At 58.4% G+C, this 12,882-nt stretch overlaps 1 protein-coding gene across 1 annotated transcript in view; it reads right to left on the bottom strand.

The window, feature by feature from the left end:
- Nucleotides 1–430: 430 nt before the first annotated feature.
- Nucleotides 431–12,882, bottom strand: part of TECTA (tectorin alpha) — a 28,335-nt gene continuing 15,883 nt past the window's right edge. The window contains exons 10-23 of the mRNA XM_054222903.1: nucleotides 11,655–12,265; nucleotides 10,774–11,335; nucleotides 9,240–9,439; nucleotides 7,454–7,837; nucleotides 6,273–6,559; nucleotides 5,907–6,187; nucleotides 5,631–5,741; nucleotides 5,084–5,286; nucleotides 4,278–4,441; nucleotides 3,883–4,131; nucleotides 3,169–3,331; nucleotides 2,829–2,916; nucleotides 2,046–2,162; nucleotides 431–1,379 (exon numbers count right to left, since the gene is read on the bottom strand). Coding sequence (XP_054078878.1) covers nucleotides 1,279–1,379; nucleotides 2,046–2,162; nucleotides 2,829–2,916; nucleotides 3,169–3,331; nucleotides 3,883–4,131; nucleotides 4,278–4,441; nucleotides 5,084–5,286; nucleotides 5,631–5,741; nucleotides 5,907–6,187; nucleotides 6,273–6,559; nucleotides 7,454–7,837; nucleotides 9,240–9,439; nucleotides 10,774–11,335; nucleotides 11,655–12,265 — 3,521 coding nt within the window. The 3' untranslated portion in view covers nucleotides 431–1,278. The remainder of the gene's footprint in view (nucleotides 1,380–2,045; nucleotides 2,163–2,828; nucleotides 2,917–3,168; nucleotides 3,332–3,882; nucleotides 4,132–4,277; nucleotides 4,442–5,083; nucleotides 5,287–5,630; nucleotides 5,742–5,906; nucleotides 6,188–6,272; nucleotides 6,560–7,453; nucleotides 7,838–9,239; nucleotides 9,440–10,773; nucleotides 11,336–11,654; nucleotides 12,266–12,882) is intronic.

Here is a 12,882-nt window from a genome sequence, read left to right as displayed (position 1 = left end):
CCTCAAATCTCCCCAGAACCTCGGCAGAGACCTCGGGTGCCCTCTTTCCTCCCTACAACAGCTTATTACTCCCCCACCTGTCAAAGCACAGGTGCACCTCCTTCCTCCAGCCCCAATGCAGGACCCAGAGTACACACAGCCGCTGCCCGGCACCCCAAAATCCCTGCTCCCCTCCCCTCCCAGGGACCCTCTCTGGCCCCGACGTACTCCCGGCCCTGCCTGCTCCCCACCCCATCCCGGCCACCATCACACAGGACCACACTGCTTACGAAGGATTACAACATTTTTTATTCCCACGCAGCCGTTTCACAGAGTACAAACACAAAACAAGACACCAACACAGACAGCCCCCCCCACGCACCCATCAACGCCCCGATGCCACTCACGACTCTCCCGCCAGCTGCCCTGACGCTGCCCCGCACCCACAAAAACTGCCGCGGCACAACACGCGCGCATAAGATGGAATCCTGCCCTGCCTTTCTCTGGCTCTCGCTCCTGCCCGCCAGAAAGCACCACTTTCCAAACATTGGGACCGGCTTCTCGCAACCACAATGCACAAATAGGCTTGCCGGATCCCCGGGGACAAGCTGTGTCCTTGGCCCCATGCCTCAACCACACCTCTGCTCCAGAGAGCCAGGGGGCAACATGCTCCCGAGGTGTGACCACATCCGATGACAATAATGTGCCGCTCCGGCCCGCGTCCCGTGCCGCAACACCTACCTCTGGCCGAGTCTGTGTGCTCCGGAGACACCGACGGCAGCTCCCGAGGACGCTGGAGACCCATGCATGGCTGTGTGCGGGGACGTCACACGCTCCGACCCGGCCTGCGCTACCGAGAGGAGCGGGCCGCCTACAGTGCACGCTACAAGGAAAAGCCTCTGACAAACTGCGAAAAAAAAACCTCAAGTCCCACATCGATAATGGAAAGCTGCAAAAAAAAAACCAACCCACAATCCCACATCAATGCCAGACACCTGCAAAAGAAACTCCATGTCCCACATCGATGCCAGAAACCTGCAATAAAAACCCCAAGTTCTACATTGATGCCGACAACCATCCAGCTCTGCCTCGTTGTTGCTGTTGCTGCTGCGGTGCTTGCCACGTGCCACCTTCACATCCAAGTTCCCATCAGATCTCTCTCCGGGTTGAATCCCTCTCTTGCCTCCACGCGGATGGACGAGTCGGTGGCAGCCGGGCCGCTGTGGGGGTGCTGTCTCCTACCCTACAAAGACTCAGGCTGACGCGAGAACAGTCCTTGGCTGGGTGGCAGAGCTGCACCTACGAGGTCGGGTCCCGTGGAGCTGCGTGCAGCCACAGCCACAGCTGGGCCGCCACCAGCATGGTCGCTCGGGCGCGGTGCTCCCCTGAAGAGCTGGAGGCTGCCAACAAAACAACAAGACCCACATGAGCTTGGACCCCGGCACACATGCAACGGGCGCCTCCCTCCCCGCTGACACCCCGAGTGCCCCAACGTGTCATTGGGACCCCCTCCCACAAGCCCCTTAGATGGGCTCCGCACTCTACCCATGGCCTTTACTCTACCCTGCCGCTGCCACACACCACGCCAGACACCATCACCAGCCTTGCAACAGACTGCCTGACAGCTCTCAAAAGATGGAGAGGGACTCCTTACAAAGGCATGTAGTGATAGCACAAGGGGTAATGGCTTCAAACTGGAAGGAACAAATTTTCACTAAGAGGGTCCTGAGGCACTAGCACGGGTTGCCTTGGGAAGATGTTGAGGCCCCGTCACTGGAGGTGTCCAAGGCCAGGCTGGACGGGGCTTGGAGCAACCCGGTTCACTGGGAGGTGTCCCTGCCCAGGGCAGGGGGGTTGGAACGAGGTGATCTTCAAGGTCCCTTCCAACCCCAACCATTCTATGATTCTTCAAAGTCATCCACCATTGGCCTTGCTCCTATCTGCGACACGCCACACGTTCCAGCCACTTCCCTGACGCCGCGCACCCCTACGGCCCTGCAGCTGTGGAGGAAAAAGCCCCCCGTGATGCTCGCCCTGACTCCTCCTGCGCCGCCCCCAACACTTGCCCCTGCAGCTCTTGCCGTCCCCTTGCAGCGTCCCCGTCACGCAGCTGCACAGGGGCCCGTCTGCCCGGCTCGTGCAGATCTGCTCGCAGCCTCCGTTGTCCTCACACCAGTCCGATCCTGGACACAGAGCGCAAAGGAGGACACCTGAGTGATGCTCTGGACCCCAATGCCCTGACCCTTGGCTGCCTCAGACCCACACCCCCTGCTACAACAACGGCGCCCGCGGGAGCCCACCCGTCCCCTTCTGGGCACACCCCCACATCACGTGCAGCATGGGGACAATGCTAGGGCCCACTTAGGCTTCCGTCATCCCCCACGACCCCAAAGCAACCCCTAGTCCAATGCTCACAACCCTCTGGGGGTCTTTCAGGAAGACAAAGAGAACACCCACCGCACAGGGACACATGGGCAAACCCAGAACACCCCACGCCACCCCGGGCTCCCGCCGTCCACCCTGCTGTCTCATCATCTCCTGCGCGACCGCCCACGGGCCCTTAGGAATATGCCTCCCCGAGCAAGGCAGAGCCCCGACATGGCCCACACCTACACCGATCCCACCCACACCTTGCCTTCTGGCAGCAAAAAAAACCCTGGGCACTCTCTTGCGCTCCTCCCAATTGCTGCTCAAAGGAACAGCCTCGCCCCACAGGACACACGCGCTCTCCCTCGCCCCAGTGTCCCGGGATCGGGACATGCCTGGGCACTGCCCCATGGCACGGCACCGGGCTCCACCTGGATGGCCGACAAAACACCACAGCCTTCCTCAGGGTCACACACACTTACGCTTCCTCCTAATAGGCCCCACAGAGAGGATCTGCTCCTTGGACTCCTCAGCGAACATGCTGGCCATCCTCGTGTGCTGAGGGCAGTTCTGCGTGGGAATAAACACCACCTCCGTCACTCTCGGCCCGTCTCCCAACGGGACCCCTGACTTCAGTCCCCTGCGACTGCTCTCAGAGAGCACAGGTCCGGAGACGACCATCCTGTGGTGAGGCTCTCCTCCCAGCCTCGCCTACAGGGCTACGTCCCCAGCCACCTCTCTGATGCTGGGTCAACGGCTCACCCTGCTCTGCCACAGCCCTGCAAAGCAAGCCGCCCGTCATTCGACGCCTGCCCCACTTACTATTTTGCAGGAGTATTTCTCCGAATCACAGAGGGAGACGGCGCAGTGGAGGTGAACTTCGTCATAATCCCCAATGAACTTGAAGACAGTGACGTGGAAACGACATGTCAACGACACCCCATTCTCCTCTATGCCGATGGTGTTGTCCTTCATGTTTTGGCACCTGCACAAAGCATCAAGGCTCAGCTCAGACCTCCCATGACCGGGACCCTCCCTCGAGGGAAGCCGCTCGCCCCTGTCCCCATAAAGCCCCTCGCCCCGGGTCCTGCAGCAGCACACTTACATTCCACCGTACCCGCCTCCTCTAGACAAGGGCGTCGTGCCCTGCCTCTGTAGCATGACCTCTCTCTGGCATATCCAATTTTGTTGTATTCCTGCTTCCCAAGACATTTCTGCCGTGATTCCCTTCCCCCCATCTCCTCCGAGACACCCTGACACCCACCGCATCGGCGACACAAGGAAGGCTGCCTCTCTCCACAGCCAGGACTCCATCCCATGTGGGGCCTCCGGCTACCTCTACCCTAAGCGAACTAACTCCTGCTCTAACAACACAGGCTGCGCTGTTGCCCACCATTCCCAGATCTTGGTCAGCCTTCCCAGTGACCACAAGGTCCCCTGCTCCAACTGACGCCGGCGCCCCTTCGAACACCCTCCCCGACAGACATGACAAAAAACAACAGGGCGCGCCGGGCCACCTGGCCGGCAGTCGCTCACCCTCCCTCGATGATGAAGTAGCGCAGCTTGTCGTTGCTGTCCCGCGAGGGGGTCGCGTAGCACTTGTTCAGCATCAGGATCAGGTGGTTGGAATCGGCCCCGACGACAAAGACCCCCACGTAGAGCACGTCCCGGGTGGTGAGCACCACCTCGCCCTGCCGGTAGGGGTGCTTGTAGGAGGAGTTCTTGTACAGGGCCATCTTGGTCGTAAAGCTCCCTTCCTGCGTCGGCACCGTCAGGTTAATCACGCTAACGATGACAAAAAAATACCGACTTGGACAGAGGAAAGGCAACAAACCCCCGACTCAGCATATCGCTTCAGACCCTCGCCCTCTGCACATGTTCTCCCGTGCCCTTGCAACAGGAGAGGCCACGTGGCTTGCCCCGGCTCCTACCTGAGCATCGGCCGCACCACCGAATCCAGGGAGATCTTGATGTCCAGCTCGTAGGCGCAGGAAAACTCCACGTTGATCGTCCGGTCCCGGGTGATGATGTTGCCCGTGTTGTTCGCACTTTCGATCCACACTGTGTTCTTGTACACTATATGTGTGCTGTTCGACTGCAAAAGGAACGCAGAGTGTTGCTCAAGACTGGCTGTCTCTGCTGGCCCGCTCCTAAGGATGCCCCTAAATGGCCCACCGCCCCTCCACTGCCAGCATCCTTACTCTACAACACACGCCTCTCTTTCCCAGCCCCCATACCGTTAAAGCATCTCCTGAGCATCGTTCGCACCAACGTGCACCCCCCACCCTGTCCCTGCCATCAAGCTGGGCCACCACCGCCGAGGAGGAGGACTGCCCGGCTGGCATGAAGCTGCACTGCCTTGATGCGCCCCATTCCAACAAGATTCTAGCACGCATAACAACTCAGAATACACAGATTGCTCTCCTCAGCCTCCCAATTAGTCCTCTGCCTCCTCTGGACCAGGACGTCAGCAGAGTCATGGCAACCCCATGCCAAAAGACTTCATGTGCTACAAAGACCACCCGTAACCTACTGCCCAAACGCAAGCCTCACCGATCGACATTTAGAGCTATGTGTGCATCCCAGGTGCCAGCCGATTCTCAGGTCCCAGTCGCTCCAAGTCATATCCCAAAAGCATCCTCCCCCCGCCTCCTCCACCCTCAAGTTGGTATGAATAAGAAGACATCCGAGATGAACAGACCAGCCTTTGCTCCCAGGCAGGCGTGCCCCGTCTCACCTGCACCAGATTGCCACAGTTGCCCTTGGTGTTGTTGATCTGGAAGGAGATGAAGTCTTCACCTTCGATGCCGGGGCACTGGCGGTCGTTGACCCGCACCCCCTCACGCTCAAAGCCCAGCTGGAACAGCTTGCACTTCGAAATAGACACCTCCATTTGGGCGGCTTTGCAGGTCACCTCTGCGTCAATGATGTCATGGGTGGCTAGAGGAGAAGATGGAACAGCTTCAGACCACCACAAATGGCACTACAGACCCGGGCCGCCTGCCCACCCCGCCATTCTCCACCCATCAGAAACGAGCCAGGATCATCTCCTGCAGCAGACTTTGCCTGTCCAACGTCCCTGCTGCTCAAAGTGCTTCTGAGTCAGAGACGCCCATAACGTGTGCTCCAGAAAACCTGCTCCCTGCTCCCATCCTGAACTGTACGTGGTTGAGAGAGGTCCTAGCCCTCGATACCTCCCTTCCCAAAGCCCCAGCAGTATGATGGCCTAACGTGCATCCTGTGCCACTCCGTGCCAACCCTGCAGCGGGGACCAGAGGACTCACTGTTCCCGTAGGGCGGGGGCTCGATGCACCCGCACAGCTCCCCGCCGTTGTCCAGCTCGCAGCTGCGGTTGGGGCAGTCGGCGCCCACGCAGGGATCTTCCACCACTCCTGCTAAACAGCACAAGACGGAGCACAAACACAATCTTTACCCTCCGACCGTGGGGCAGGAGCATCTCTGACTGCCCCTGCCCCGCTGGCCCCTCTCCCGCTTTTTGGGGGTTGCGGTCCCGGCAGGACGTGGCTCCCCTCGACCCTGAAGACCCCCAGCTCTCTTACAGCAATTCTCTTTCTCGATCCACTCGGTGCCCAGGATGCCGAAGGTGCGGCAGGCCTCGCCGTAGGCGGCCAGCGAGCCGCACAGCTGGACCTTCTTGTGGTTGTAGCAGCCGTCCAGAAAGCAGGACTCGTAAAAGGGCAGGGGGTCCAGGAGGCCGTAGCAGGGCTGGAAGAAGCCTTTCATGTCCGTCAGCTTCAGGCAGTAGCTGTCACTCTGCAGCTCCTGGATCTGGACGTTGTCGCAGGAGGCGGTGTACTGCGAGTACTGCAGCTCGTTGCAGCTGTGGGCACCGGACAAGTCGCGGGGGCTCCCGTCGGTGCCAGCCCCGCTCCCGCCCGGCGGGGAAGGCCTGTCCGACTGCTCACCTCTTCTGCATGCCGTTGGTCTTCCAGCTCTGAGCCAGCACCACGCTGCTGACCGCCGGCTTCCCCCGCAGCGTCGCATAATCATCCGTCCGGTCGCCGTTGAAGTTGCCGCAGAGGCCGCACACCTTGTTCTGCAGCCGCTCCCCGATGGTGATTTTGATGACATTGAAGCCGTTGTAGCGGATCTGGATGTCGGGGCTGGAGTCGATGACCAGGAAGCCCTCCTGGCTGAAGATCTTCGTGGAAAGCCCCGTGATGAAGGGGATGCTCACATGGCTGCCGTTCACCTGGTACGGGAGAGAACATGAGGCTAACATCCCCTCCCTCCCATTCCCTCTGCCCATGGATGCGAGCCTAAGTCACAATATCCCAGCCGTGAAAATACACCACTTTGTCTCTTCGGCAGGGGCCGGCACATCTTTCTCCTCCTTCCTCCGGCTGATGGATCGCTCTGAGCACACCGCCTCCCTTAAATGCTCACACAATGCTACACCACAAAGGGAACTCTACTCGTGTGCAGAGGCTCCAGCCTGGGACTCATCACTCACCACCGCCACAGACTGTGCCCTTCAGAGACTGAACGACACCGCAGCTATAGCCAGTCCTCTGCACACCTCCGCTCAAAAGGACAGCTTCATCCACATCACCGAGATGTGGATGGGCACTCGACTACGAACTCCTGGGCTGTGAACGGTCTTGCCTCCTGCCAGCCTTTTTATCTCTGCTGGCATAGATTCATGGAATTGCCTATGTTGTAAAGGACCTTTCAGATCATCTAGTCCAACCAGCAACCTAAGTTTGAGAAAAACCATCACTAAACTGTATCTCTAAGCACTACGTCTACCCGTCTTTTAAATACCTCCAGGGATGGTGCCTCAACCAGTTCCCTGGGCTGCCTGTCCCAATGCTTAATAACCCTTTCAGTGTAAAAATTTTTGCTAATATCCAGTCGAAACCTCCCCTGGCATCCTTCCGCAAAGCCCAACAGAGGACAGATGCATCCTTCACCCATAGGAGCTTCCTCGGCTGGGATGCAAAGCCGCTGACAGAGCCTTCTGAGGCCCTCGTGGAGACCGTTGTGTGGCCCTGGGCACCATTACCTTCCACTCGGAAGCTGGTCCCCTGTCGCCCACTCTGCAGCCCTGCTCTGCAGGGAGCTGGTGCCCCTGATGAGACCTTACCTTGACAGTATTCCTGTCACTGATGAGGATCTGCTCTTCGTTGATGTAGAAGTACACGGGGGAGATGATGGTGAGGTTGGGCGAGGACCACTTGTCAAAGTTGATGATGAGCTGGAAGGAGAAGTCGGGCAGCTTCTGGCAGATGGTGGAGAGGACGAAGGCACAGTTGGCGGGGAAGCGGAGGAAGGCCCCGTCGAAGGTGCGGAAGACGCCGCCGCCCGCCGCCAGGCAGAAGGAGCTCCTGGTGCTGAAGCAGCCGCGGACGCCGTTGCGCAGGGCACACTCCTCGTCCGACTTGCAGTGCCGTGGGTCACACTGGATGAGGTTGCGCCGGAAGCAGCGGCACCGACGGGTGCAGTCCCCGTTCCAGAAGAGCTGCTTGGGCTGAAAGAAGGACCCGTCACTGGCTGGGAGGGTTGGGGACCTCTGCCCTACCCTCTGCAGACACTTGGACCAGGGTTTATGCCCCTCTGCTGCATGGCAAGCGAGAGCAAGGGGACAAAGGAAAAGGTGCAAAGAACACACTGTCAACTTGCACCTATGTTGCGACATCTCTGCTACCCACAGGCACGAGGCAACTGAATCTTTCCACTGCCACCACAGCATCCCTCGCCCCTCTTACTCCCACAAACACCACAATATGCTAAATACCTCCTTGACCTCTTTCGTGCACCCTTGCCAGCCGACAACCTGTCTGCTAGGGTCCCTGTATGACAGTACCCCAGTACTAGCTCCCTTTGTGTGGGGGGCTTGGCAAAGACACCGTATGCAGGACAGTTTCACCGGCACAAATTACAGCCCACTATAACATGAGCCATGCCACCAGCACAACAACCTGCTCAAGCAAAGTCCCAAGTAACATACAAATAGGTAAATTTCATGTGAAACAGTAAACCCCCCCGGTGCAGAATACCTAAAAGCAATGCAGTCTTACAGCACTGGACTTTGGCAATCCTCAAAGCCAGCCTTCCTGGTCACCACGCTTTCTTCCCCCTCCTCCAGTTCCCTCCCATCCCTGCCTGACACTCGATTCACCCTCACCCAACAGCCCTGTCACAATTTTGCCAGGCAAAAAGACTCGCTACACAGCACTCTGTGGGAAAACATCCCTCCTCTCTCTACCCCTGTTACCCCCTGAAGCCTCTGGAGTCCTGTGTCACTGCTGCATCATCCCTACCCTCACCAACAACCACCGTTTCCATCACCAGCATGGTAGCGGGCTCTCGCCTTGTGCACTCTTACCAACTCTACTTTTCCACTCCTCTAGGAGATACAAGCTGGTGGTCAGATCAGAGCTGGACGCCGTCCCCGACACAGGGAGTCCTCCGACAGGATCAATGGTGATATGCTCTGCAGCTCACAGGACAACATGGGACGCCGCAAGACAGCTTGGTCTCAGCAAACACCAGCAAGCGTCCCACAGGCTGCTGCCCGGGCTTCGCTACGCAGCCCGCATCCCCTCTCTCCGCCTCTCCTCGATGGACACCTGCATGCTCTGCAGCTTGTTCCTGACCCTCTCTTCCTTGGTGCAACACCACCAGACTTCACAACGATCCCCAAGCATGGCCATGGAGCTGCAGACACATGTGATGCTGATGATCTGTCCCTCCAGGCCCTGCAGAGCACTCTTTCTGACTGAGGCTATGACCCTGGCCAACAGACACTGCTCGACACTCTGTAAGGGGCTGTCCTGGCCACTGTCCCCACTCAGGGTACGAGGCTCTGCCTGGAACCATCAGAAAGAGTCGGGGGAGAAAGCCCCAAGAGAATGACGTGAGCATCGTACCTCGTAGTATTTGCCGTCCGAGTAGCAGCCGCAGTTGTGGGGAAGGATGCAGCTCTTGCCGTTGAGGACATACCCGGGGTCACACTGGCATCCCTCCACACAGTAGTGGCTGCAGTCACTCTTCAGACGGATGGCGGCACATCGGGGCTGGCACAGGGACACGCAGCTCTCGTAATGGCTGTTGGGGGGACAGCTGACAGCTGCAACATGACCAGGGGACAACACAGATACAGATTAGCTCCCCGGACAAAACCGACCTGGCTGCTGGCCACCCACAGGGCCGTAACCCCACTGCTGGCATCCCTGGGCAGATAACTCCCCTGTCAAGGTGGTTAACATGGACCGTGTTGCCCAGACAGGGACCCGGAGCTCCCAGGCACGCAACTGAAAGGAAAAGGCAGCCTTCACCCCTCCGTCCTACGCTGCTCGCCAGCTGCCTAGTCTAAGCTGAGCAGCACTTCTCCATCACTCACCACTGTCTGTGAGCTCCTGCACGCCAGTTTCCCGAGAGCCCGTTTCCCCGTGCTCCCCGCTCTCCAGCAAACCAGCCTCCTCACTGACACCAGGCTAACATCTGCCTCCGGGAGGGATGCCCTTGCTGGCCCTGGGACCACTGCACGGAGCCTCCCTGCTCTCTGTGTGGGGACATGTTTCAGGGTATGTGTTTTTGCTGGTCTGTCGGAGCGTGAAGCCTGCGAGGGCTGCTGCCCGTGCCTGGCCAAGATGCTTCTCCCTGCACCCCGCTGGCTTGCCAGGGACCATTTCGGTCCCAGCACGCAGGGCGCCTGTCGGTGCCCTCGCTGCCTCTGCCCCGTGACAGCCGTGCCTTCTGAGCCAGGAGTTTGCTTGTTAGAAGCAAGAACAACATAAATTTAATTTTCAGTCTTGTTAGCAAAGACAATTACTTCCCATCTAATTTGCCAGATAGATTGGCTGCCAGAGAGGCTCGCGGCCCCCGGCCTCGGGAGCCTAATTGAAGATTGCATGGTAGTCTTATTGACAAGAACATGCAGCTTCATTAGAGCAAACACGTACTCCTGCCTTTGGAGCTGACTAATACAATTCCTGCTGAATAACAGATATCTTCTAAACTGGAGGCTTTCCCCTCTCCATCTGTGCTCCCCCTATACCACATGCGGTTCCTAACAACTCCAAAAGAACATAGCGCCCCAGACCTGATCCCACACCATCGCCCCCCTGGCAAGCATGGGAGGGACCGGCTCCCTGGTCCGCAGACAGGTCGGTCTGCTGCGCTTGGCGGTGACTATGTGCCTGCCTACTGCATCGCTTTATCTCACTGCTCCGTCAGCCACAGGGAAGGAGGGGACCCCTGGGGAGATCCCTGAGCACTGACCGTGGGGACCTGGGACATGTCCGAGTCGATAGCCTGGAGACAGCAGGTGCCTGCTGGTGCTCCGCATGGTGCTCTGCTGCCTCTCTATGGGGTGAGCTCCGGAAAGTGCTACAGCTACGGTGGACGGCCCCAGGAAGCATGTCTAGGAAAAGAAGGGCCCGGAGGCAGGGTGGCACTTACAGCATGAGGTGAAGTTCCTCCAGCCAGTAATGGCGATGCCCTGCGTTTGGCACGTGCTGGCGTAATTCTGCAGCCAGCTGCAGGCCGTTTGCATGGCTCCCCCGTCGACGCATGTGTCAAAGAGGCAGTTCTTGTAGAAGAAGCCAGGGCTGATCTTGCTGTGGCACTTGGCGAAGACGCCGCTTTGGCTCGGGATGAGACTGCAGAGCTGCTGGGGTTTCCAGAAGCCTTCCACCTTCCCGCAGGCAGGACAGCGGTCGCCGCAGCCCACGCGGCAGAATGCGTCCCGCTTCGCCCAGCTGTGGACGAAGTCAATGACGCTGGCGGCCGGCATGCCGCCCGCAGCCACCAGGTCATCCTCGGGATTGCCGTTGTAGCGGCCGCAGAGACCGTAGGTCAGGTTCTGGAAGCTGCGTGGGACAGTGACAGAGAGGAAGGTCTTCCAATCATACACCACCTTCAGCCCAAAGTCGGTCTCAACCACGATGTGAAAGCCAAAGGCAAAGATGTTCACTTTGCCCTGACCCAGCTTCAGGGGCAGGTAGAGACGCTCATCATTCACCTGTGGGGAAGAAAACGAGATGCACTGTGAGCAGAAATGATAAGAGTTGCCACAGGAGGATACCAACAAGGGCTGCTTAGTGCTCCTGGAACAAGGTCTCCGCCAGCCTCACCTCTACATCCAAAACAAGGCAGCCAAAATGGAAGCCCTCTCTGAAAGCTGCGCCTGGCGGCACCCTAGGGGTGAATGCGAGCGTACGCCCTTCCCAACCCCCAGAAAACCTTGTGAGCTGTAAGGCGTCATGCCTAGGGAATTGCTCCATGGTTTGGGAGCCACGACAGGGAGAAATAACCCCAGGCCTTTGTGGTCCTGAACTCACCAGCACAGTATATTTGTAGGCACGGTGAATGACGATATGGTAATTGAAGACCTCCACTTCAACTTGTTTCACCCACAAGGCCAGAGAAGTGTCCCGATCCTCATTCTTGGCTGTGACAGTGAATGCTGGGAAAGTGTCCGAGCGCTCCACCCTTGGCCGGGTGATTGTGGTGCACAGGACCAACGCGCAGCTGCTCTGGAAGTCAAAGGTGTAGCCATCAAAAGTGAGGTAGTGTCCGTAGCCAGAGACGATGCAGGAGGCGTCGGTGCGGACATGGCAGTAATAGAGGCCATTCTCCTCCAGGCAGTACTCATCGTCCTTGCAGGAAACATTCTCACAGTACACGCTGTTGTCGGAGCCATTGCAGTAGCAGAGGAAGTGGCAGGCAATGTCCATCCAGAAGGTCTGGTTGGTGGCCAGCTGGCGCCCCTCAAAGTTGCAGCCGCACTCGCCGCGGGGAATGCAGTGCGTGCCGCGGAGGGCGAAGCCCTCGTCACACTGGCAGCCCTCCGTACAGGTGTCCGCGCAGACGGGCCCCGCGGCCAGGGTCTCGCAGGTCTCCACACAGCTCATGCACTCCTCGAAATGGCTGTTCTCTGGGCAGGCAAGAGCTGTGGAGCCAACAAACACGGAGCGTGAGTGCCAGGCTCCAGCAGCCCCGGGGCAGTGCTGGGTCGGGGAACAGGCAAAAAGTGGGAATGGGGTGAGCGGCAACCTACTTGGGGGAAAAAAAGCAAGAGGGGAAACCATCCCAGCATCCTGCTGGCCACTGGCTTTTGCCATCTCCTTTGCAACCCCTTCTCCTCTTGGATATTGCCATCCTCACATCACAAACCTGTCCCACCGTGTGCTGAGTGACACCTCCTCCTGCTATTTCAGAGGTTATGAGGCCAGGGCTCCCAAAGAGACACCTCCCTCAAAGCTCTGCAGCAGAGACGGGCGCTGCCTCCCCACCCTGTACCTCCACACTGGGGATTTTTCACATGCACTTTTGAATTATGGAAGTCTTCCCATCAACAGCAAGTTTATAGCAACAGCTAAAAACAAACGTTATTCAAATTACCCACTGGTGGTGGTGTACAGCACTGTCAGACACCATCTGCGGCTCTGGAATGCTCCTACACCGCATCATAAAACTTCTGATGCCTCCTGAAATGCCACCCTGAAATTGCTTCCCTGGGACATCTGTCTCTGCTGGCACAAGCGCTACTTAGAAACTACTGTCGGT

This window comes from Rissa tridactyla, chromosome 17 (genome assembly GCF_028500815.1).
Source record: "Rissa tridactyla isolate bRisTri1 chromosome 17, bRisTri1.patW.cur.20221130, whole genome shotgun sequence".
Taxonomy (NCBI): Eukaryota; Metazoa; Chordata; class Aves; order Charadriiformes; family Laridae; genus Rissa; species Rissa tridactyla.
The sequence above is the reverse complement of the archived record's forward strand: the minus strand, read 5'-3'. Positions and strand labels throughout refer to the sequence as shown.